This window comes from Meriones unguiculatus, chromosome 9 (genome assembly GCF_030254825.1).
Source record: "Meriones unguiculatus strain TT.TT164.6M chromosome 9, Bangor_MerUng_6.1, whole genome shotgun sequence".
NCBI lineage: Eukaryota > Metazoa > Chordata > Mammalia > Rodentia > Muridae > Meriones > Meriones unguiculatus.
Window position 1 is genome coordinate 67,127,756 of NC_083357.1, and position 26,827 is coordinate 67,154,582.

The following is a 26,827-nucleotide window of genomic DNA, read 5'->3' on the forward strand; positions in this document are numbered from 1 at the left end:
GCTCACAGGACAGGCTGGGGGTGACAGGCAGCCAAGACTCCTCATCCTTTCTGTTAGTTTTGGACCTTAGTGGGTTTGGCCAAGAGTTCATAGCTTTTCTCCAGACCATTAGATTAGTTATCAGTTTCTGGGTTCTTTTTTTTTTCCTTTAGTGTGTATATGTGTGTGTGTGTGTGTGTGTGTGTGTGTGTGTGTGTGTGAATTTTTCATATTTTTTCCCTATGTTCTGGTAGGACTTAAATTTAAGAGGATCAGAGGTATCCCAAATCCTAATATCTGGCCCAAGGATCCATGTGTTAATAGCTTATGCTGTTAGGCCGAGCTCAGATGATGGCCAGTGGCCTCCACTATGAATCACCTATGAGCTTCTGACCTATTCAGAAAAAGACACCTGGGAGAACCCCTGGCTCTGGAATAATTATCAATATGAATTCTAACTGTGCAACCAAATATTACCAGTATTCCATAACCTTTTTTTTCTCCCTGCTTTTGGTAACTTGATTCTTCTGTTTTGTGTTTTTAGATTTAGTCCTCTGCAAAGGCAGCAAGAGCTCTTAATCTCTGAGCCATCTCTCTAAACCCCCCCCTTTTTTTTAAATTTATTTTGTGAATGGAGGGGTGCTACAGTGAGCGTGTAAAGGTTGGAGGACAACTTAGGGGAAATGTTTTCTCCTTCTACCATGTAAGTCCCAGGAATTAACTTGGACTATCAGGCTTGATGGCAAGGGCCTTCATGTACTGAGCCTTCTCACCAGCTGTTCCTTTTATTCTTCACCAGTCGAGCTAAAAGTCTACCCATTTTATTTTTCTTTTGAAAGAGACAACTTAAGGTTTTGTGGGCTTTTGTTATTTTTCTGTCCTCTATTAATTTCTGCTGTGATCTTTCTTTGAAAAGATAAGCTTGGTGTATGGCAAACATCTAAATGTAGTTCAGCTACCTGGGAAGCTAAGGAAGGATTGCTTAAGTCTAAGAGTTCAAGACCAGCTTGATCACTGTAGTGAGACCTCCATCTCAAAACTTAAAATGAGAGAGAATCAGGTGGTGGTAGCTGTGCACACCCTTTGATCACAGCACTCAGGAGGCAGAGCTAGGAGAAGGTGAATCTTCCAGGATTGCGAGGGCTAAACAGAGAAACCTTCTAATTAATCAAAGAAAAAAAGAAAACATGCACATATTATAAAACCACAGCTGGCATGGTAATACACTTTAATCTCACCACTGGAGAAGCTGAGCAAGGACAGAAGCACACTTGAAGCCAGCCCTGAGAGCTACACAGCAAGACCTTGTCCCAAATACAACAGAACAACCATCCGCAACACATACCCACAAGGCTACTTTGGCCCACACTTGTCTGACTCTACCATTTTGCCTAATACTCTTTTTTTTTTTTTGAGTCAGGGTCTCTCTGTGTAGTCCTGGCTGTCCTGGAACTTGCTCTATAGACCAGGCTGGCTTCTAACTCAGAGATCTGACTGCCCCTGCCTCCCAAGTGCTGAGATTAATACTCATTTTTAAGAAGGTGTATGGACAGGTTCCATAGAGATGGCTCAAGAGGTAAAGGTGACTGCTGCCATTAAGCCTCGTGACCTAAATTCCATCCTTGGGCCATACATGGTAGAACAAACCACCTGGTTGTCCTCTAACTTCCAAACCTCCATGGTGGTGTGCATGCCCAATCCAAGTCAATAATTTTTTAGGGACCTTTTCAGCTCAGTTCACAGCAAACCTGAGAAGGATAAACTCCCACATGATCCCTGGCTCCCCTGTACACAGTTGCCCCCTACTACCAATATCCCAGGCCAAGCTGCGTTTGTTATATAGGTGAACTTATACTCACACCACTACTCCCAGCACCCATGGTTTTTATAAGGGTTCACTCTCACTGGTGACATGTATACAATTTGATAGAGAACAACCACATCACTCTAGAGGACTACTCTCACCATAGCCCCAAATGTACACCCGAATCCAACAGTTTGCTCTCATTTTCCAAAGGGCTTTTAAAATTTCATGTTTGACCTGCATGTATTTCTGCTCCAGGTGCATGCCTGGTGCCTAAGGAGGCCAGAGATTTGTTGGGTCCTTTAAGACTTGAGTTACAGTTGTAAGGCATGATGTGGGTGCTGGGAATTGAACCCAGCAACAAGTGCTCTTAACACTGAGCCATCCCTCAAATCCCTCAATTGGTTTTAAATCAGAGCTTTGTTGTCTTTGAGATGGGTTTCAACTACTTAGTCCTACTTACCTGGCATTATCTGGATTAGGGTAGGAGTAAATTCACAGAAATCCATTTGCTTCTGCCTCCTGTGTGCTCAGATCTTCTTAAAATATTGGTATGTATGCATACGTATGTACAGATGCACACACCTGTGTACATGAGACGAGAAGAGGGTCCCAGGCGCCCTCTATCACACTCTGTTTCTTTCAGGCAGTCTTTCCCTCAACTAGGGGCCCACTGTATTTTCTTGGCTAGGCCAGAATCCAGCAAGCCCCACAGATCTTCCTGTCACTGCCCGCTCCAAGCTGGAGCTATCAGTGTATAGCTCAGCGTATTATATGGATTCTGGGATCCAAACTCTGATAATTATGCAGCAAGCATTCTCAACTGCTGAGACATCTCTCTAGCCCCTCAGCATCTTATTCTTCTTTCTCCTTCCTTCGTTCCTTTCTTCTTCTCTCCAGGCTCCCAAAAGGGTCTGTGTCGCTCTGGCTGGTGATATGTAGACAAGGTTGGACTTACATTCCCAAAGTTCCACCTGCCTTTTCCTCCTAGAGGCATACACCACACACCCAGCCTCTGCGATTTTAAAATAAAGTCATATTTAGAAGGCTACACCGTACTCAGAAATAAGTTATTTTCTCCTGATTTCAATTCTGCTTCTAGCAGAATATGATATGTGGGAACCACATACATGACATCACCTTTTCAAATTAGCTTCTTAATAAATATATTTATATATGTATATATATATATATATAATTTTGTTATTTTGAGGCAATGTCTCTTATAGCTCAGGCTGGCTTCACACTCACTGTGTAGCTGAGGATGACCTTTGACTCTGATCCTCCTGCCTCTACCTATGAGAACTGGGATTACAGATATGTGAGTTCTAGAAGATTTGGGGGTATAAGGAAACTGTGCAATTGACCACAGGCCTACATAGCTGCGTCAGGGCTTTACCATTGAGCCATGTTTCTACCGCTTGTCAGAGTATATGTGTTGTTTCTCATATTTTATATGTGATATATAATACATATTTATAAACTTCACATATGTAATATATAGAATGTATGGATGTTTTGCCTGTATATGTGCCTGTGCACAATGTGCTTGGCTTGGTACCCCTGAAGGCCAGAAGAAGGCATCAGATCCTCTAAAACTGGAGTTACAGATGTTTGTGAGGCACCATGTAGGTGCTGAGAATTGAACCCAGGACTTCTGGGACAGCACTGGTACTCTTAACCACTGAGCCATCTCTCCAACCATATTCTTTAATTCATGGTCCTGGGAATTGAACTCATGTCATAAGGCTAGGGAATAGCTCCTTTATCCAGTACACTATCTTACTGATCCAATTTTAATTTTTATTTATATTTGAGACAGGGTCTCACATCCCAAGCCTGGCCTCCAACTCAATATATAGCCAAATGTAACCCAAAGCTCCTGATCCTCCTTGCCTCTGCCTCCCAAATGTGGGGACTTCAAGCCTGAGCCACCCTAAATGGCAAGCATTTGAGACCAAGACTGCTTCGCAGGTAAAGGTACTTAGCACCAAACCTGACAAACTATCTCTGGCACTTAGGTGGTGGAAGTAGAAAACCAACGTCAGCAAGCTGTCCTCTGACCTCCCTGCCTCCCTACATGTATATAATAAATAAATGTAATAAATTAAAAAAATCTTTTTGGTGGTAGAGAGGCCACCCTTAGAGTAAGCTTACTGGGTCTCTCCTGAGCTAACAGCAACTATTAAGAAAGACTGACAAGGGGCTGGAAAGATGGCTCAGCAGTCAACAGCTGCTCTTCCAGAGGACCCTGGTTCAATTCCCAGTACCATAATGACAGCTCATAGCTGCCTGTAACTCCAGTTTCTGAGGATCTGACACCTTCATTCAAACATACATTCAGGCAAAATACCAATGCACATGAAATAAAAATAAATAAATTATTAAAAAATAAAGAAAGAAAAAGACTGACAAGCTAAGGTGATGGCATACTTCTTTAATCCCAGCACTCAGGAGGCAGAAGCAGGTAGGTATGTGAGTTCGAGACCAGCCTGGTCTAAAGAGTAAGTTCCAGGATATCCAGGGCTACACAAAGAAACCCTATTTAAAAAACAACAACAACAACAAGAAAGAAAGGGAATGAGAGAAAGAGAGAGAAAGAAAAAAGGAAGGAAGGAAGAAAGGAAGGAAGGAAGGAAGGAAGGAAGGAAAGAAGGAAGGAAGGAAGGAAGAAAGAAAGAAAGAAAGAAAGAAAGAAAGAAAGAAAGAAAGAAAGAAAGAAAGAAAGAAAGAAAGAAATTCAGAAAGAAAGACAGACAGACAGACCTGCAAACCAGGCTCATACACAAACTTAGGTTCTTTACTGTCTATGTCTCCCAGAGGAATAACTCTAACTTTTGCTTCTCTTTGAAGGAAAAGCACATTAGAGGCACTTATTAAACAAACCATAATCTTTCAGACACAGCTACAGACATAGAATGTATTTATTTTATACCGTATGGCCCAACTGCTTGGCACTGAAACTGAGAAACAAGTCAAGAACATCAGGTATAGAGAGCACAGACATTCTGGAATTAAAGTTAAGCATGTTCTACCTAAGGAGAAAAGAAGTGCTAGGAAAAGCAACTTCTAAAGCAAACTCAAAATACTTCCAAAGAAATCCACAACGTGGAACTTGTTCAGCTAAAGGCCCATTTTCAGTCTGTTCTGTTTAATTCTATGGCTTTTACATTTCAGATCTCAGCCCAACCTTGGTCATAGATTCCAAACACCAGGGGTACATTTGAGGACCCCAATACTCATCCCTCCTCAGCCTCTGGGTGCTGCCACAAACTAAGGGCTTTATCTTTTTCAAGCCCAGGACAGGGCCGGCTCTGCGAGCGTGCTGATCTGACTACCGCAGCCCCAGTTGCTCTTCAGTGGTTTCATGCTGAAGCTCTTAACACACACTGTCATTTAAAATGAGTATTTCTGCTCAATCCCCTACCGTCCATCCATCACACAAAATACAAATATACATAAATTTGAAAAGGTTAAGTAAAATTAGCTTTTAGAACCCAGTAAAGCAAGGGATGATCCATTTAGGCCTGAAAAAACTTGGAAGATTGTGAAACAGAAGGAAAAAAAAAACCACACACACACAGAAAACTGATGCCTCTCCAAAACACTGAAGCCCACAGGCCTGAGAACAACTTCCTACCTGTCTAGACTTGGGTGAGAGAGCATCCCATTTGCCCAAGCCAACTTTGGAAAGCCTGAGACTGGATTTCGAATAATCTCTTTTGTATAATCCCAGTTACAGACTTCTGCAGAAAAAACCCTACACTCCATCCATAATGTTCCCAACTTTCCTGAATTCTTCCCACATGTTCTAGGCAAATTTACTCAGGATCAGTCACAAAGAGCAAAGGCGTGTGTGCACACACACATGCGTCTGTCAGGGCTACAGGAAAGCAATTTCAAGGGCTGTAAATAACTGAAAGGTCCAGAAGAGCAGCTTCAGCTGGACTCTCAGGAAGCCAGGGAATAGGCGAACTCACATCCCTGGGAGAAGTGGGCTCAGGGGCCCGACTGTTCCTTATGCTGCCTTTACTGCATGTCTTTGACACATGCACAGCTGCTTTCCCTGACACCCTGTGCTGCACAGGCCTTTCCATAGGCCTCCCTGGCTGCCCAAATAAGTAACTCTCTCCTTTAAGATGTCTGCAATGACTTCATTCGTGTCACTTCTGGCACAAAAACGGGAAGGTCCTGTAGGTACAACGTACAGTTACCTGCAGGTAACTGATGCTCACGCTGCCTTGGGGGCTATGTTTTCTTTCTTTACTTATTTGCTAGAGGGGTTGCTGAGAACTGGACTCGGGGATTTGACATGCTAAGAACATGCTTCAACACTGACCTGTCCCCCAGCCTCTGGAAGTTCCTGACCCTATGTTCCGCACAGAAGCCGTACTGTCGACATGGCTTTGCTCCATAAAGGCAGCTGGGAGCTGGTACTTAACTTGCTTCCTTTACACCAGGCTTTGGTTTTGTTGTGGGCTTTGTGGGGACAGGGGCTTGTTTTTGTTTTTTGAGACAGGGTCTCACTCTGTAAACTTGGCTAGCCTGGAACTCACCATGTAGCCCAGGCTGGCCTTGAACTAAAGGTCCTTCTGCTTCAGTTTCCCAAGTATTGGAATAACAGGCATGCAGCACCACACTCTACTATAATATCTGGGTTAAAAGAACAACAGAAATCTATTCTACAAAGATGGAGAAAGAGAAAATGCCAACATAAACCCCACTGCCATTTCTGTTGATTCTGTGAGAATGAGTGAGCCGGAGTCCAGTTGCTCCTCGCAGCCAATGTCCACACTCCTAGTTATAGGAAGAACAGGTTCTCACACAGCTGGATGGCTGGTTCATGATGCAAAATCTGTCCAGACAGGAAAGCTAGCTTGTGGGCATACTTGCAAGGAGCTGGAACTCGGATGGTACCAGGCCAATTCCAGTACATGTGGCACAGTTTGAAAGTCAGCCTAAAGTTAGGAAGAAAATGTGTCTTTATCACTTCCACCTCCAGCTGGGTCGGGCAGGGTTTCACTCGTGGGGATACAACACACAGCACACCTACCAATAAATGGGGTAGAGGGGTTCTGGGAAACTTAGTCCTAATGCTGTTTTTCAGGAATTGTTAGTTTTCTGTTTGTTAGTTTGGTTTGGTTTGGGGTAGAGGTTCTCAACTATCTAGCCTACGCTGGCTTGGAACTCCACTAGCCCAGGTTGGCTTTGAGCTGCCAATGATCTCCCTGCCTTGGCATCTCAAGTGCTCAATCTATAGGTGTGAGTCACTAGGTCTGAGAGAGGAACCATTATTTTTCATCTGGAATTGTTTGCATCTCCACTTAAGCCAAAGGACGGGTATCTTCTAATTTTAAGTATTAAATTTAAGTAAAATTAAAATTAAGTATTATATTTAAAAAAAGAAGGGGCTGGAGAAATGGCTCAGCAGTTAAAAACCAGGTTTGGTTCCCAGCAACCATATGGTACCTCACAAACATCTGTAACTCTAGTCCAGGGCATCTGACTCCTTTTTCTGGCCTCACCAAGCACACACATGGTATGTGTTTGTGTGTGTACATATGTATGTATGTATCTATCTATCTATCTATCTACATACAGGCAAAACACCTTACATGTAATATGCAATAAAAGCAGAAAAACATCACAAAGGGAAAGGTTATAAAAGGGCATTTACCAGTCTATGGGGTCTGAACATCATAAATAAATGTGGCGGTATGTCATAGTTATTTGCAGTGGTTATATATTGATCTTTCCATCTGGCTACCTAGCTAGCTAGGACTTTTTCTTTTTCTTTTTTGTTTGTTTGTTCTTATTTTTTTACATGCATTGGTGTTTTACCTGCATATGTGTTGGATCCCCTGGAACTTGAGTTACAGACAGCTGTGAGCTGCTATGCAGATGCTAGGAATTGAACCCGGATCCTCTGGAAGAGCAGTCAGTGCTCTTAACTGCTGAGCCATCTTTCTAGCCCTACTAGCTGGGTTTTTGAGACAAGGTCTTATTACGTAGCTACGACTGGCCTGGAATTAACTCTGTCCTTCAGACTGGTGATTCTAGCTGTTTCTCTGGCTTCAGTCCTCTGAGCTATAAATTATAAACATGTTTTGCCATATGCAGCTGGAATAGTCTTAAAATATAAACGCCACCAGGCATGGTAGAGTGCCCCTGTAATCCCTGCTATTTAGAAGGCTAGGTTAGGAGCATGACTTCAGTTCTAGAGTTCTAGAGCCAGGTATGGTGATGTACACTTTTAATCCCAGCACTGCAGAGGCAGAGGCAGGCAGGATCTCTGTGAGTTCCAGGACACTCAGGGCTATACAGAAAAACTCTGTCTCAAAAAGCAAAAGAACAAACAAACAAACAAACAAAAACGAAATAAAAGTTTGGGACCAGCCTAAGCCATGTAACATGACCATTTTTTTTTTTAAAAAAAAATTATTTCTTTAATGATTCGCTTATTTTTAGTTTCTGTGCACTGTTGCTTTGCCTGCGTGTGTGTCTGCATGAGGACGCTGCATCCTCTGGAACTGAAATTACAGCTGTGAACTGCCATGTGGGTGCTGGGAACTGAACATGGTTCCCTGAAAGAACAGCCAGTGCTCTTAATCACTGGGCCATCTATCTCTCCAGCCCCACAAGAACATTTTTCTACATTAAATTAAGTAAATACCCATGCTTTATAATGCACAAGAGTGAAGGATGGCATTCATCCATATTTTCTTGAAGTTCTTATCACTCCTCAAAAAAAAAAAAAAAAAAAAAATACTACTGTTACCAAGATCTGGGAGAGTCAAGGGGTAACACCCTGGGCTGGGGCGCTGGCTCAGCTGGAAAAGTGTTTACTGTACAAGCACGGGGACCCAAGTTCAGTTCTCAGTAACTGAGTGTGATCTCAGCCTAGGAGACAGAGACCTTTTCTAACTAGAGTTCCCGGTGAGAGGTACTATCTCAAAAACCAAGGTTGCTAAGATACCTGATGTTGACCTCAGCCTCCATAACTATGCACACAGGTACAGGCACAGGCGTGAACACGTGCGCACGCACGCACGCACGCACGCACGAACGCACACACAAGGGGTAAAATATCTTGAGAGACAGCCACTAGTGACTTAGCTTATTAGTCAGGATAAGCAGCTGATCTCAGGCATGTTTCTGACAGGCTCACCTCTGCATGTGATCGGGGCTCAGATTTGCGGTGTTCAGGACACAGATGTAGTGTGTAGGAATGCCACAGCCCTGTCGCACATGATGGGCAAGAAGGTAGAAATCCACCCTAGCAAAGAAAGAACGGTTGGTGAGAGGACTGAAGCGTTCTGAAGATCATTGTAGCCCCACCATACAAGGCTTAGAAAGGAAAATGATGATCAATTGCGTGAAAGGATGCTGGTGTATGTGTGTGCGTGCACGTGTGTGCGTGTATAGGCACATGGATGCAATCTCAGCACTGGGGAGGCAGAAGAGGCGGTCAGCCATCTGTCAAGGGCAGCCTGGGCTATACAGAGTTTGGGGGGTGTGGCATGGGCTACTTGAGACCCTATATCAAAAGGAAGGGAAAAAAACGTACCTAAGAATTAAAAGCTTTTTTATATTAAAAAAAAAAATTAAGCCTCTGAACACAGCTTAGTGGTAGACGGTAGCATTCATGAGGCACAAGGTTGAATGCCCCGTAACAAAATGTGTGCATATGTGGTCACGTACTTATATGTATACATGTGTGTATATCTGTGGTTGATGGAGATGAACCCATGCTCACACTGAGCTCTATCACTGGGCTCAGCCAAAGCTTGCTTTTTTCAAGTCAAACATGAGGATTCCATTCTACACCTGTCCAGGAATATTCAGGCAACAAACAACTTCTCCAGCTTATTCTTCCTCACCTGAGGACCCCTGTTTTGCTGACTTACCACTCACAGCTAGTTATGGTATGATCAACCACAGTCCCAGGGGAGGGGGTCACAAAGTGATCAGGAGCGGCAAGGTACAGATTGGTGCTGATTTTCTTCTGAACCACAAACACCACCATCTTGGGGTGGTAGTTATCAAAAGCTTCAAAGCACTTCTGCAGCTGAGGAATCTCGTAGTTGGCAACTGTCTTTAGCTGGCCATCAGACACTCCATCTCGATACACCACGATCTTCTCTGGGAGACAGTGGTTCACCTGAAATGACACCTGGAGGTGGTGATTCCAGGTACTCTTGGCTCAAAGACCACAGTGAAAAGTTTACACTCATTGTGAGGGCTGGAGACTTGGCAGGTGGGCTCTACAGCAGTTACCTCAAAGTGTGTGACTGCCAAGCATGCCAAAAGCTTCTGACCAAGTCTAGATTTGCTCAGAGTAGCAAACAGCCTGATACAGCCAAGGTGCTATAAACTATGAAAGCAAGACACAGCAGTTGTGAGTCACACTCTCATGGTCTATCCTCTGACAGAGCAAATAACATTAAAAACGGCGGAGCCTGATGTGGTTGCACACACCTGCAATGCCAGCACTTGAAAGTCTGGGACAAGAGGATCACCGTGAGTTCTAGGGCACATGGACCATACAGTGAAATCTTGTCTCAGAAAAAAAAAAAAAAAAAAAGAAGGAAAGAAGGAAGGAAGGGAAGGAGGAATAAATAAAATAAAAATTTACAAAGATAATGGCCAGAAAAGGTAAGTCAGTGGTTATTTGACTTGGATTTAATGTTGACAACCATCCAGGAAAAGACCCCAGAAGTGCTGAGAAAAGTCTAACACAGTGGTTCTCACCCTGTGGTTTGTGTCAAAGGGCCCTCTCACAGGAATCACATACCAGATATCCTGAACAGTAGATATTTACATTGCAACTCTAAATAGTAGCAAAATTACAGTTATGAAGTAAAGACAATTTTATGGTTGGGAGTCACCACAACATGAGGAACTGTATTAAATTGTTGCAGCATTAGAAAGGCTGAGAACCACTAATATAACACATGAATATATCCCTCAGGTCTTGACATATAAGTAACATACAAAGTTTCTAACAAATGAAGGAGTTCCTTACTAAGTAGCGAATGACCAGCAGAATGTCAAATACATTTATGATACCTAATAAGGGAAGTGTGTTCTCACTGCATTAGCTCAGAGCACATTTGGTTCCAATTTAAATTAGAAATCTGCTTGATTTCAGTTCTGATTACAGTTTAATGTACTCATATTCTAGGTTCTTGTCCCTTAAAAGATACATAATGAGTAAAGCTTAAATTCTCACTACATTCTTTAATGTGCTGTCCCAAGTCTCTGCCAGTCATAACCAGAAGTGTTTCTATGCACTGCCCCAGTGGGGAGCTATGGCCAGCCACACTCACAAGCTCATGAGCTGTGGTAATAGAGAGATGGCTTGGGAACTCAAATGAGATCTGAGAGCCCAATACCCCAAACCCACCGTAAATACCATCATCAAAGAGTAGGTAAAACAGTAGGGGCAGAAGCTCAGCTGCTATGTGCTTATCTAGCACGCACGAATCCTCGCGTTTTATCTCTAGCACCATATAAAGACCAGATATGGTGGTATATGCCTGCAATCCTAAAACTCAGGAGATGGAGAGAGAAGGATCAAAAGTTCAAGGCCAGTCTCAGCCTTGAGTTGGGAGTGCAGTGTCAGCCATGCTATCTGAGAACCTATCTCAAAAATAGTAACTGAAAAAAAAAATGAGCCGCTATGGGAATGGAAGCGTATACATGGGGAGACTGTGTCAGGACATACAAGAATATAGGTGGCAGACAGTTCAGGCAGCCAGAGTGGGAGTGTTAAGGCAAGCAGCAATAAGGCTAGGCCATCATGCTGGAGAGAGACCACTGGCCAGCTCTGCTTGTTAAGTCCTCCACTGACAGACTGTAAGAACTGGCTGAAGAGAAAGAAGTAAGAGAGGCTGCCAAGAGATCATTTCAACTTAGAATTCCTAAGACACAAAAGAGCTGAGTATGGTGGAGTACACCTAAAATCCCAGCATGAGGAATACTGAGGCAGGAGGCCATCCAGCATCCAGGGCTAAACAGTAAGACTTTGTGGAAAAAAAAAAAAAAAAAAGACAGAAAAATCCCATTCATTCCCATAGCACTATTAGAAAAAAATTAGGTCAGACCTATTTTGAGGATTATTAAAGATCATCAGATTGAAGTCCAGCTGACTTCTAGACAGAGGAGCTGTCAGGGTGAACTTGAAGGCGTCCAGACAAATTCAAGAGGGGAGAGAATAAGATGAGCTCTGAGAACATTGACTAGGCTAGGAAAAGCCGGGCAGGCTCTGCTGGGATGTAGCTCAGTGGGCTCACCCACGTTTGATTAGATATGCCAAGCCCTGGGTTCCATCTCCAGCAGTACAAGAAAGGCTAGGCAAGCTGCTGACAATTGTGGGCCCAAGAGGGCAGACAGGATTGTCCCCCTCAGACAACAATCATTTTCTCAAGGTAACACGGAACTCAACCCCTTCCGATTACTTGAGAAGAGGGAAGTTGGAACTGAAATGCAGAGACAACATTATCTCACAGGCCACAGGAACTTCCCTGCTTTGCTTTCCAGGATCAGATGTTCATCAAAAATGCCCAGGAGCTGAACATAGCAGCATACCATTTCAATCCCAACAGTTGGGAGGAAGAGGCAAGAGGATCTGAAAAAGCTCAAAGATAGACTGGCCAACACAGTGACACCTACACAAACCTAGTGATGCTACACAAGACAAAATCAAAACCAGAAAAAGTAGCCCAGCCCCTGGGCTGCGTCAGCCATAGGCCGAGGCACCTCTGCAGCAATTTCAGTTTGCATTGTCAGAGCTCAGGCCAGAACGTTAAAGCTCAAGTCACACAGAAGATCAAGGCAGGGTCAGGGGCTTAGCCATGCTCCCCCATGAAAAACCCCTACATCGAGTGGCATCACATCCATGAGAAACTTCAGCCAGCTGCTTCCTCTTACGATGAAGAATAAAGTAGTAGTATCCCCATGACGGTTATTACCGAGAACCACAAAGTGGGTGGCTCAAAACAACAGACATTCGTTATCTCATGGCTCTGAAAGTTGCAAGATGAAATCAAAATGTAAGTGGTGGGCTGAGGCTGTGGCTCCGTTAGTGGAGTGCTGACCTAGCATGTACAAACCCCACATCTGATCCCAGCACTGCACTATGTGTGGTGGTGCACTCCCGATATCCCTGTGCTTGGGAGGCAGAGGCAAGATGACCAGAAACTCAACATCATCCTTGGCTACACAGTGAGTCTGAAGCCCAGCGTGGAACACATGAGGCCCCTTTTGTTGTTGCTGTTTTAAGACAGGGTTCCTCTGTGCAGCCCTGGCTGTCTTGTACCTCGCTCTGTAGATGAGGCAGGCTTAGGTTAGGGTTAGGGTTAGGGTTAGCCTCAAACTCAGACATCTACTGTCTATGCCTCCCAAGTGCGTCACCAGGCCTGGCTAAGACCAGCATGAGCCATGCTTTCTCTGAAGGCCCTAGAGAAGTATCTATTTGCGACCTTCAAGCTCCCAGAGGCTGCAGCTGCCTCAGTCTTCGGCATTTTTTTTTGCCCAGTGGGATGAGCAGTGTGGTCATCTGTGTCTCTGTACTTTCACAGGGTATTCTCTCTGCATCTGTGTCCAAGTCTCCCTTGTAGACTAGCAGGCACAGCTGGCTGTGGTAGGGCACATCGGCGCTTGTGGATGAGACAAGAGGATTACAAGTCAAGCTCAGGCTAGCATACGGAGAGCTTGAGATCAACCTGAGTTACACAGAGAGACCCTATTTTAATAACCCACACATCTCCTAAAATAGAATAGCAGCCACCATGTCAGGAACCAAACTAGCGCAGCCCTAACTTACTTTACTGACCGAACTATGTTCACCGTCCTTGTTTCATTTTCAGAGGCAGAGTCTCACTAGGTAGCCTAGGCTGGCCTCAAAGAGCCTCCCAGCCCAACACTGCCAATGCTGGGATTACAGGCATGCCTAGTTCAACATACATCTTTATCACAACAAAATGTAACATAAAGACATCCTTTACTTTTTCCTCACAATTCAAAAACTTAACTTTGCGACACTGTTTACTTCTTCCTAATGATTTGCCGCTGCTCTCATGAATCCCAGATTAGACTCCCCACCATAAATCCTATGTGACATTATATGACTTTAGATGTTACGTATTCATTTTTTCTATCTTCTAGAGTATCTTTCTTATGTGAACAATGTCATGTCTTGCAGTTTATTTCAGTGTAAATCTGATGAGGATGGAATATCCATTTCTCATTTCCTGTGCATCTTTCACCATCACTACTGGAAGTCATTTTCAGTGGACACTGGATCCAGTGTTGGTGGTCACCATCTTTCGCCATTTTGAAGTCATTCATTTATATCTTATGGCTTCACTGCTTTTGGTGACAAGTTACTGATTAATCCATTAAGGATATAACCTCTTCTTTGCTCTTCCAATTTATGTGTGTTTTTATACTTGTTCACAACAAGTTTTTATAATGTATCTAACTGTATCTTTGCACTTATATACACATACATGTACATACACATATGACAGGGGAGGAGGAAGAAAGAAAGAGACAGAGACAGACAGACAAAGAGATTCTGACTGACCAGCTCTCACTAGGCACATGGTACAGGCTAGCCTTGAATTGAGAAGCCTCCTGCATCTGCCTCCAAAGTGCCAGGATTACTAGTACACCACCAATCCTGCCTGCTTGTTGGACTTTCTCAATTGATGAGCTGACATGCTCTCTATTACAGAACATTGCTTCTTCACTGCTGCCTTTTCTGATGCTGCTTTGGCACTTGTGGGTTTTTGCTGCCTTGTGAATCATTTCTATATTTTGTATTTAACCCACACTCCCCATATCTGTTGGCTTCCCTGTTTTTTTCAGCTTTTGCATGTCTGTACTTCAGTCTGATTACTTACTTCTTGCCTTTCCTCAGATGTATTTAAGCCACCGTTACCCATTGTTTGGGAAGAAAAATCCCCGTTCACCCCAGGGAATCTCTAAGCTGACATCCTACTCTACAGCCTCTTTTTTTTTTTTTTTTTTTAGGTAATGACACAAACAGAGGTAAGAATGTATGAAAACCCATTTACAGGACAAAAAGGACAGAATAAATCAACCCACTGTCATCTTCACCTCAAACTTCTTGCCTTAAAAACTGTGAGGAAATACATGGCTGCTCTTGGAGCCCTTTACCCAGGGTACTTTAATAAAGCACCTTTAATATACTGACACGCTCATCTACGGAGTATGTAACCTCAGTTACTACAGTTTTCATTTCTAAAAATTGCAGGTTTCAAAGCTTTCAGTTCACTGCTCAAGTCTTTTTTTTTTAAAGATTTATTTATTTGTTATGTATACAGTGTTCTGTCTGCATGTTCACTTGTGCAACCAGAAGAGGGCGCCAGATCTCACTTTAGATGGTTCTGAGCCACCATATGGTTGCTGGGAATTGAACTCGGGACCTTTGGAAGAACAGCCAGGGCTCTTAACCTCTGAGCCATCTCTCCAGCCCCCCATTGTTCAATTCTTAGTGGTGTTCTTTTTTTCTCCTTGAAGATACTAAGTCATTTTTATTATTCATTCATTTATTTATTTATTTTTAACACTGAATTACTTGGTGGCAGCATCTGCATGTTACAGTGTGCTGGGATGTGTGTATTTGTGTTGGTGTGAAGTAAGATGCAGGAGTAGGTTCTCTTCTACCATGTAGACTCCAGTGATGGTACACAGTTGGCAAGTGCCTTTACCCACTCGGCCAGTGCTGGCCTTCATCCGTTTTTTGAGATGAGGATCTCACTGTATTGTCAGGCATAGCCTCAAAATGCAACCCTCCAGTCTCAGCCTCTGGAGAAACTGGGATAACAGAAGTGTGTCACCACATAAGGTGTATCTTTTAAATATATCTGATCAGTTAACTGACTCTTCTGTGAGTTACCCAGGACAACCATGTTAGGGGCGTTGGCCTTGGTTTTCGCCCTTGGAGACTTTCTCTAATTCTGAGTAACTTTCCAACCTCTCAGCTACATGTTCTTAGGGAAAAGGCACCCAAAAGAGACCCTTATCTTCTGCATTTTTGTTGTTTTGTTTTCATCTTCACTTTCTTATTTCTTTAGCTCGTTAATTAAGCTGAAGCAGACTGGACATAAGGACTCAAGTCTATAAATCTAGCCCAGATTAATACTGATTTCTAGGGTAGCCTGTGCTACAATATAAAACCTCAGCTCAAAACAAACAACAACAAATATGGAGAATATGCATATGTGTGTTCCTTTTTCAAAACCAAAGCCAAACATGATGTTGACATAAGCAAGCAGATAATGTAGGTTCTAGAGTAATTTGCCTATAAAAATTTGGGGGGTAAGGGTTCTTGGGTGCCTGGGTGCAGTCACTGACAAACTGGGGAACATCTGCATCTTGGAGCAGCAGAAAAAAATTTGAGGAATTGAGATAATTCAAAGGTGAATTATATACTCTCACCCACACTCTGAGGATGTGGCTCTTTAGCACTCCAGAATGAAAGATAGATGTGTTCTAGTACCATCTGCCCTTAGTGAGTTCTATCTGCTAGTGACTGTTCCCCCAAACACTGATGGACTGTCAAGGGCACTCCTAGAAAGTATTTCAGTTACAGAATAAGGACCTCCAAGAACATAACAAGAACAGTGGATAAGATTGTTAAAATCAGCTTTGCTTGGTTCAGTGTTTTGGAGAGTCTCACTATGTAGCTGTGCAGCCCTGGCTGGTCTTGAACTTGTGCATTGCCATGACTCTACCTGAGTGCAGGAATTGCTCTGGAGTATTTACCTTCCTCTACTACTTTCCCCTACCCCGCTTGCAGTCTTATCCTTATGGTAACTGAAAATCAGCCAACACCACAAGATGGAGAGATGAAGAAGAGAAATCCCTGAAGTTTGGGTTTAATGGCACACACTTGTCCTCCTAGCAATTAGGCAGCTAAAGCAGGGCAATCACAAAGAGTACAGCCTGGTACACAGGGTGAACTCAAGGCCAGTGTAACTCTGCCATCCACTAGCTATTAAGCTATCCGAATAGAGGCATCAGAGGCTACATAGAAGCCAGACTACAGAGATTATAGGGTGCAATCAATCACAGGGGCAATTAATCACCCCAATACACCCATGTAAGCATCCCATCCTGAACCTCTGAATACTGAGGCTCAGGTAAGTAGTCACGGTTGGCAGTTGGCAGTTTTCCCTATCATATCTTGGTGCCAGGAAACAACGTGTTCTGCCTTCACAGGGAGAGAACTACTGAAGTTTCCTGTGTAGTACTTCCTGATGTGGACAATGCATTCCCTCTGCTAGCTGACTTTAATCTGTATCCTTTCCTCAAATGAACCCCAAATACGAATATAACAGCTTTTAGTGAGTTCCGTGTCCCTTCAGTGAATTATCAAAACTGAGTGAATTTGGGGAGGCACCCAAACTTCCAACTGGTAGGCCTTTAAAAGTGGGACAAGCTTGGGTAAACTTCATTGTTTCCAAAATTAACATTTGCTAAAAAAGAGCATTAGATAGGAAAAGTAGGAGATTCCAGTTAAGAAAACAAGAAAAGCAAGAAGAAACAAATGAGAGGAAATCATCAAAGGAATGAATAGGAAAAAAAAAAAAAAAAAAGCCTTTGCAAGCCCCACTAATCCCAGCATTTGTGAGGCAGAGGCAGGTAGGTTTCTATGAATTCAAGGCCAGCTTGGTCTACATATGGAGTTCCAGGACAACCAGGGCTACATAGAGAGACCTTGTCTCAAAAAACAAATCCAAAACACAACAACGACAATAAAAACCCAGTGAGAAGTCTGGGACTACAGCTCAGGGGCAAAACATTTAACTAGCTTGTTCATGTCTGATTACAAACACCACCTGAACAGAGAAGGGAGAGAAATGATGTAAATAACAGACATAGGGTAGAAGGATATGCTAACCAGTAAACAGCACAGAACATAGAGCCTTGGGAAAACAACACAAGCCAATCATTTTAACTAAGGGAGGGAACAGTGAGGGGAAAACAGGAAAGTGTCACAAAAGTCATCTCTGAGTTAGGTTCTAGAAGACAGAAACAGTAATAAAAGAAATAGCAGAGCATGGTAATAAATTGCCACATCATTTGGATCTTCTGAGAACAGAGTCCATAGTGTCTAATACGTGCAGGACACCACAAGAATCTTAATTCCATTAGAGACAAGGTGGGGTTTCAGAGACTGACTTCAGTCACATGGAATCGTAAATTTCCTGTGGTCTCCACGCTATGCAAAGGCCACATTGGCCCTAGGAATGAAAGCTACTTATCACTGCCTCCTTTGATGTCCTGGCCAGCACAAAAATCAGAACCTTGCTTGCTCACCCTTCTAGACCTCATATCAGCTTAATGACAGCAATTCTCCATGGGTAGCATTCTTTGAAATTATGAGAAGTGAATTATAGTGAAGCTTTTGTCCTAAACCAAAATGAATGATCAGCAGCTATGACAGTCATAAACAGTTGAGCATATTAATAAGTTTTAAGGACATTCCTATGTCCTTACTGGCTTAGCTGGAGGTAAATTTCAGCAATTATGTCTACAGGCACCAGCTGGTCAACCAGTCTTTATTGCTTACCAGACCAAGGTGCAGTGTTGGGCTCTGCAAGCTGCTGCACAGAGCAGAAGCCTGAAAGGGGACACTGAGGTCTCTAATGGGGTATGGCTCTTTCAGACTCACCTTTGATGTGCTCCCACCATATCAGATCTCTGCTCAAACTTAAACAGGTAGCCCTTGAAATTTGGGGATTTCTGATCTCCTCACCTCGTAGTATTTCTTCAAGGAGCCCACCAGGCAGAGCTTCAGGCTGTCCACAATCTCCTGATGAGGCATCTGGAACACCACCCTCGAATACCATTTGGTGAGTGTACTAGGCAGACGGGGAGGAGGAAGGAGAGACATAGAGTGAGGACAGTGACTAGCCAGTCCCACAGGAGGATCTGTGGTCTGCTGGCCACACACAGGGTTCCTTTGAATCAACTTAACACATCTACCAGCCAAATGCATTTCTGGGGTCAGTGCAAGCCTAACAACCTGAGCTCAACCCCCAAACCCACAAAGTTGTCCTCTGCCCTCCAAGCATGTGCCTTCCCACACCTTCCCCAAATGACAGCCCCATTTCTAAAAAGGCAGCCTCTGTCCTTGCAAGTGGTACAGAGTATAGGGAGCAGATCCGTCCCTCTGATGAGTGTGGCAATCACACTGCAATTACAGACATTAGAGAAGGACAGAGGAAGGAAAAAAGTGCTTCTTATCCTATAATACAGAGTATATAACTCATGTAATGGATTGATAAGATCAGGCATCAAAATGAGGCAGCCAACAGTAATACAGCTATGATTATTGCTTACAGATTTATGCTGGCAACGAAGCCAACCACAGAGCGCATGCCTCTGCTGGGGTCGTGGTACACATCCATCCCAATCACCATTAATTGTTTCTAAGGTGAAAAACAAAGACACAAAAGCAAAGCTCAAACACAAGCAATCCGTTACTCCATCTTTATTATCAAAGCACCTCCTGTCTACTTTACAGAAGAAAACAAGCTCTCCATAAGCAGCAAAGACGGCAATCAACCTGACATTTTCTAAACACAAAGAACAAAGTCAGATCTAGACCAGGGACCATCAAGTATTTTCTGTGAAGGAATAACTGAGTAAATCTGCAGGCTTTATGAGCTGAGAGTCTGCCTAGGAACTGTATAACGCTGCCTTTGATGACCGCAGTGGAAGACTGATGCAACCAGTGCTGTGTGTTACAATGAAAGTGTACTTAAGTACTGAGAACTGAACTTCAGATAATCTTCATGTCTCAGGAAATGTTGATTTTTTTCCACCATTTTAAAACGTAAAATATATGTTTTGCTCATAGTCTGTCTAGTAACATGCAGCAAGCCAGCAGGACTCCTGAATCCACACTGAGAGCAAGAAGGATGACAAAAGGGAGGATGGGAAAGAGCCAGGCCCTTAGCAGACACATTTCAACATCACTCACCAGCGGGATATCCACTCCCCAGAGCTCACCACCCAGTTTACAGTTCATCTGAAGTAAAATTTTCTGAGCCACACTCCGAAGCCGGGTGGGTTGACCAATGGTTCGGACATTGATGACCTGTAGTGACAAGGCCAGAGCATCATCAACTTCTTAGAAAATGTTAACAGTGCTAAAGTATCAACATTTCTTGGCTCCATGCTTTTCCTCTGTCCCTTCCAACAAGTATTGGAAATCAGAGAATCAACTCCCTCCCATGCAATGCCATGGTATGTATGTAGAGCTGCCCCATAGTCTCCATGTACCTAGACCTCCGTTATTTTCAGAACTGAATATAATCACTATGTAAATAGCTGTTAGCCTGAATAAGCACAAGGGTTTCCCTTTTGAGTCTGATGAGCTCAGCAGAGGTGTAATTTTCTTTTCAGAATTTTTTTTATGTTAAAATATTTTATTGTCATCATTTATTGCAATTTATTTAATTTGTGGCCCTCCTCCCTCATCTCCTACCAATCCCACCCGCCTGCCCTTCCTCTTCTCCCACTCTGCCCCTCCCCTAGTCCACTGATAGGGGAGGTCCTCCTCCCCTTCTGTTTGACCCTAGCCTATCAGGTCTCATCAGGACTGGTTACACTGTCTTCCTCTGTGGCCTGGCAAGGCTGCACCCAAGGGGATGTAATCAGAGAGCTTGTCACTGAGTTCATGCCAGAGAAAGCCCCTGCTCCCCTTACTATTCAGAATGTTTTAAAACGATGTTTGGTGAATTATCTGATATAGAATCCATAGATAGGCCAGGTGTGGTGGCATGCTTGAAAATCCAGCACTTTGTGTATGTGGAGGAGGGGGATGGAGGTAGGAGGGATAAGAATTCAAGGCCACCTTTGTGTACATAGGGAGTATGAGGCTAGCCTTGGCTATATGAAATTGTCTCAAAGGGCCACTACTACTGAAAACTGAGTGTACCAACTTAAGAATCTTGAATTAGCATATATCTATTATCAGTAATTCTAATCCTTGGGTGACTAGACATATATGCACATGATATGTTCATGAACATATAAAAACTTTCAAAATTATCTTATTCAGAGTAATGTTTTTATAGTTCCCTAGGAAAATATGTCCCCTTCTGGGAGTGAAGCCTACACATCCAGCCTCAGTCATGGGGAAGCACCAAGGGATTGTGGGGAGCAGAAGAGCCCTTAGAAGAGCTACCTACTGCTGACTTACTCTAATCAGAACCTTTCAGCATAAGGCTCTACCCATACTGGCCTGAAATGGCTATTTCCTATTCCAGAGCTTTAGGTGAGCTGGGCTCCACCTTGCTTCTTACTCCACTTCCACTCACCTGTGAGGGCACTGGGGACTGCACACAGCACAGCTTCTTGATGGCCCCATAGAGATCATCACGTGTGCCCATGATGATGCAAACGACCATCTGTATCTTCCCCTAGAGGAAGTAAGCATACACTGTCAGGATCTGATCACTCTAGGGACTTTCTTAGGACATAGATGAGGTAGACAGGGAGCTGAAGAAACAGATGGTGAATATTCCAACCAGAAACATCTGTTGAATCTAAACAATCATTTGGCTTGAGGCTGCTGTCCACAGACAGGTGATACATTCCTAACACCCAGAGCTGGCCCTGACTACTGTGTTTATTTACTAGAAGGTTTTCGAGTCTAGAGAAGGCCATGCAAGGGTTCTATGACTGCTACTCTAACTTCCCTCAATGACTTCCTGTGATCCTCAGTCAGGTAAGCAATGTGTCAGACCACAGAATTTCAGCTGAGGAAGTACAGCACGTAAGACTACGTGTGCAGAGCCAAGTGCAGAATGGAGGAGGCCAAGTCCACAGTAGCTGTTTCTCACTTTCTGTCAAGGGAGAACAGACACTACCAGCAACAGCCTTGGCAGGAGCCTCTATTTCCCAGGACTCTTAGCCAATATCAACACAGACGACCTTCCATGGGGGGGAAGGGAGTGTCAAACAGAGAATACCACAATGCTAAAAGACTCCAACTCTAGGACTGATTTTCTGAACAATTCAACTCACCAGACTCTTGGGCTCAAGGGCTAAATATTTCCAAAGATTTTTCTTCTACCTGTATCCTATCCTTTGTCTTCTTCCTCTATTTTCAAAGGGAGAGAGGGCCCAGTGATTAAGAACACTTGCTGCTCTTGGAGAGGATTGGGGTTCAAGTCCCAGGGCCCACACAGAAGCTCACAAAAGTCTGTAACTCCTGTTCCAGGTGTTCTAAGCCCTGTTTTATCATTCCCAGGAGCCAAGCACACACACACTGTAGACAGATATACATGCAGGCAAGACACTCACACATAAAAATTTAAAAATATTTTTATTTATAAAGACATAAGAAGGCAAAATCTTGAAGCTGGGATAGGAGTAGTCAGAGCCAATGTTCTGATCAGATATCAAGATCAGTTAATGTATCTATGGCTAAGTTCATCACCAGGGCAATGTGCATCCTGGCCAGACCATTCTGTTACAACTCAGAACTGAATCCAGAAAGACAGCACTTGGCCCAAGTAGTTGCTTTCTGAGCACAACATGTTCTACAGATAATGAACTAAGTCAGCTGTTCTTTCAGGCAATTTCACAAGGAAAAAGATAAAGAGAATGAGCCAACACGGAAGGAGAAATGAAAATAACCAAAGAGCATGAAGAATACAGAGTTTCATGTGAAAATGAAAGGACACAGGCTCCTGGGCATCATCAACAGACTGACAATCCAGATAATTTAGATTAAGCATCCAAGTACTTTCAGAGATTTTATAAGTTTACTCCAATTAAGTTACTTCATTACCTCCACTCCTAGTAAGGACTGAATGGTCCTGACATAGGTCTCTATCCGGTCATCCTTCAGTTCAACCCAGGCTGGGGGGCTTATGCGCATACCAATGGGGCCAGCTATCTTCTCCAACATGTTAACCAGTTCTCTGGCTTGGTCCATTGCTCTCTTTGGGTAAAAAAGTGCCCAGAAATGCATGGGAATCTAGGAACAAGCACACAATGTATTCAGACTTGGGGGATTTTACTGTGGTGAATAAATGACTTTGCACTCCTGCTTGAGTCTCTCTGTCTTATATAATTCCTATCATTCACAGACTTATAAATAAATGTTGACAGTCTTATAATGGAATACTATACAACAATAAAAATTGAAGATCTATAACCACACTCAACAATATGAATGAAATTCATGAACACAAGGCTAAATAAGTCAAACATAAAAACCTATTCATTCTCTAATTCTGATACACACACATACACACAGGACAAAGACAGGCAAAAAGAATCTATGCTTTTGCCAATTCAGGACAGCTGTTATTCTCAAGGAGTGGCAATAACCAGGAAATATGGTGAGGGGGTTGAGTGCATCTGTAAATTTCTGTTTCTTAACCCTGGGTGTTGGTTATATTAGTTTATTTAATTTGTAAAAATCAAGTTATATACTTCTAAGTGTGCTTTTTCTTTAACTATGCTATATTTCAATATTGCTTTAAAAGTTGATGTTTTTTTATATATGGCCACAAACCTCATTGGTCGAAACATCCATAAATAAACTGTCTACTATTTTATACTTTGATGCAAATATAACTAACACCTCGTTGTCTTGGGGAAGCCCTGTTTTAATCTGACTTCTTTTATGGATAAAAATAACTCTGGAAATTCCCAGAGGCAAAGAGGAAGAGAGAAGAAAAAAAGAACTGGTGATGGGCTGACACCAGCAGAATCTCCATGGTAACACATTTCCTTCTCTTCAGCCTGTGGTCAGACAGAGGGCTTCCCTCCAGCACTGCTCTCTAGAAGGGCTTTGCTTAGCAAAACACTCAGGGTGGAACTCAGATAGCACTTCCTCTCAAAGAGGATTTGGATCACCCCTATTTTCACACTTAGGGGAATAGTGACTTTCCAGCACTTCAGAAATTACTCACAGTCAGGATGGAAGCATCTCTGGTCACTTCCTTAACCCAGTTTAGGTCCTCAGATGTGACAAATGAAGTGTTCCTTAAGTTAATCCTCTCCATTGGAAGAAGACGACCTTCGATCTAGACAGAAAATAAAGCGTCATTGACCCGGAGGCAGCTACAAAGTCCTCAAGAAAACACTGGCACCGCTGCCTCTGAAGCCTTCTCAGTGCACACAGCTTGATCTATTACATCTCCACTCCTTTTTCTTTCTCTGTTTTATAAATAATCTTGCTGGCCTCCAACTTGCAAGTTGGTGAGCAGAGAGTCAAAGCCAGAACAGCTATCACCAGAGCCTGCAGCCTTTACCACCATACCCTGGCCTCTATGACTCAAGACTGGCCAGGTCAAACTTATGTTGTCAAGTTTGGTAGCAAGCATCTTTACCTGCTGGCATCATTGGCATCATTGGCATCATTTCCTAATTAAAAAATGTTGTGTATGTAGGCTGTAACATGTATGCAAGTGTGTTTTATGTTTGTGTGTGTGTACATCTGTTTGCTGTGTGTGTATATGTTTGTGTGTATGTGTATGTAGGTCAGAGGTTCACATCAGGTGTTTTCTCTGTTACTCTCTACCTTATTTGTGAGATAGCATATCTCCCTGAGCGCGGACTGTCTAGACTGGCTGCGGTGAGCAGTGAGAATCTGCCTGTCTGATTCCTCACATGGTGGGAAGTTGTACAGATACATCCACCAGGCACATCTTTTTATGGTAGGAATTGAGGAATTGAACTCAGGTTTCTCATGCTTCAGTTCATGACAACCTAAGTTTTATCCCCAGGACCAACGTGGCAGAAGGCAAGAACCCACTCCTGTAAGCTGTCTTCTGACCTCCACATGCATACCACGGCACACTCCTATGTACACACATGCACACAATAAATAAAATGTAACTTTTTTTTTCAAGACAGAGTTTCTGTGTATAGTTCTGGCTGTCCTGGAACTAGCTCTGTAGACCAGGCTGGCCTCAGAGATCCGCCTGCCTCTGCCTCCTGAGTGCTGGGATTAAAGGTGTGTGCCACCACTGCTTGGCACAAAATTTTTTAAAAACAGAGAATTCTGAGAATAATATAAGTTAGGCTCCATCTCTAGCACCACAGAAAAACAGCCTAAAAAATTAAAACAGGGCTGGCAGAAAGGCTCAGCATGAAAGACACTTGTCCAACAGAGTTTGATTCCCAAACCCCACAAAGCGTAAAGAACTGATCCTGCATAATGTCCTCTGACCCCCACACAAGCACTGTGGTGTGTCCTATATACACACAACAAATAAATAAGTAAATAGATATATAAAACAAAGATAGATGATAGATAGATAGATAGATAAACATAAGACAAAATGTTAATTAAAATAACATGAAAATAATGTTAAAAACTCCTGGAGGCTGGGGCAGGGGATAGTATGTGGTTTTAATCCCAGCATTCAGAAGGCAGAGGCAGGTGGATCTCAGTGAGCTGGGGGCCAGCATGGTCTACACAGCAAGTTCCAGGCCAACCTGAGATACATAGTAAGTCTGTCTCAAAAAAAACAACTCTGTGCTAGGAAAATAAAATTAGGACAGTCAGAAGTTAATATTTTGCTTGCTTCTTATTTGAACAAATCAGTAAGTCTGATCCTTGGGAAATACAAAAGAAAAGCCTTCAAATGATGCTAGCAGATTTAATCAAGGGAAATTCAGATACCATGACTAACATGAAAAAGATGTTTAAGAATATAGTCAAGAATGTGCAGGTTGCATTCTTCACATGCTCAGGTTTGCTCTCCACCTTTTAACAGTGATTTTATTAATAATAAAACTATTACCGAAAAAATAAAAAAGAATAAAGTCAAGGGGCTGGCAGGATGGCCTAGAGGTTGCTCTTGTAGAGGATCTGGCTTCAGTTCCCAGCACTCTCGTGGCAGCTCACAACCGGCTGTAACTCCAACCCTCTTCTGGCCTCTGTAAGCACTAGGCAGGAATGTAATGAACATTCGTAAAAGCAGATAAAACATACACATAAAATAAACAAATAAAATGAAACGAAGAGCAAACCCAAACCCCACAGCAGAGACAGGTGAGGACCCCTCTCCTCACCCACTCCAGGCCCTGGTTCGGGTGGTCTGCCCCACGTGCACCTCCGGTTTACCTTGTGGACATCTTTTTGTAGACTGAGCCCCCAGCGGGTCAGCTCATTGTTGGCTGTCTCGTTTTGTGAAATTCTCTGCAGCAGACATTCCAAAGCACTGTGGTGCTGCTTGGGGCTCAGGTTAATCTGCTGAGTCAAGTCCTAGACAGAAATAAAAAGATTGTAAATTCTAAACATTACTCCCTTTAGCAGGAGGCTAAATGAAACCCATGCTCTGACATGTTTCCACAAGCAGACTCATGCTCACTGAAATTAGTGGAAAATGTCAAATGTAGCCAACGATTTTTGTAAATACTTCTCAGGAATATGAATGAGGTACATGGAAAAAAAAAAAAACTAACAACAAAATTAACAACTTTTAGCGTCTACTGACTTTCTCTCTTGCTGGATATGGCAGTACACATTTTTAATTCCAGTACCTGCTAGGCAGAGGCAGGTGAATCTCTGGGAGTTCGAGGCCAGTCTGGGCTATGTAGTGAGACCCTGTCTCAAAATAATTGATTTATTTTTTTAAGTTACTGATTCTGCTCCAGGACATCTGACTTCTTTCTCAAGGCATCTTTTGAATTTAAAATTCCTAAGAGTCATGAACAGGAACAAAGTGGAGGAGGCTTAATTATACCAATTTAAAATCTGGGAAAATCTGGAGGTGAGGGCCAGGAGTGGCAAGCCACCTGTTTATTATGCTGAGACAGGAAACCACATTCAGGCTTGCACCTTATCCTTCTGTATTAGAAAGTCAGCGCCATCATAAGGCTACTTTCCCCTCCAAACCTGCCACATTATAGGCGCTTTAAGAGATACTTAAAAGTGGTATATGAGGAATCTCAATCACATAAGAGTGCTTTGTGTTTCTGAAACTCATGAACCATATTCGGAGCCCCTATGAGGCCAGAGAGAGGAGGGTG

General features: G+C 43.1%; 1 protein-coding gene across 1 annotated transcript in view; it reads right to left on the reverse strand.

Annotated features, from left to right (window-relative positions):
- Positions 1 to 4,521: 4,521 nt before the first annotated feature.
- Piwil2 (piwi like RNA-mediated gene silencing 2) overlaps positions 4,522 to 26,827 on the reverse strand; it is a 65,505-nt gene continuing 43,199 nt past the window's right edge. The window contains exons 15-24 of the mRNA XM_021642433.2: positions 25,920 to 26,060; positions 23,758 to 23,871; positions 22,626 to 22,814; positions 21,148 to 21,249; positions 19,806 to 19,922; positions 19,163 to 19,251; positions 18,576 to 18,681; positions 9,691 to 9,944; positions 8,952 to 9,059; positions 4,522 to 6,741 (exon numbers count right to left, since the gene is read on the reverse strand). Of these exons, the coding sequence (XP_021498108.2) occupies positions 6,585 to 6,741; positions 8,952 to 9,059; positions 9,691 to 9,944; positions 18,576 to 18,681; positions 19,163 to 19,251; positions 19,806 to 19,922; positions 21,148 to 21,249; positions 22,626 to 22,814; positions 23,758 to 23,871; positions 25,920 to 26,060 (1,377 nt within the window). The 3' untranslated portion in view covers positions 4,522 to 6,584. The remainder of the gene's footprint in view (positions 6,742 to 8,951; positions 9,060 to 9,690; positions 9,945 to 18,575; positions 18,682 to 19,162; positions 19,252 to 19,805; positions 19,923 to 21,147; positions 21,250 to 22,625; positions 22,815 to 23,757; positions 23,872 to 25,919; positions 26,061 to 26,827) is intronic.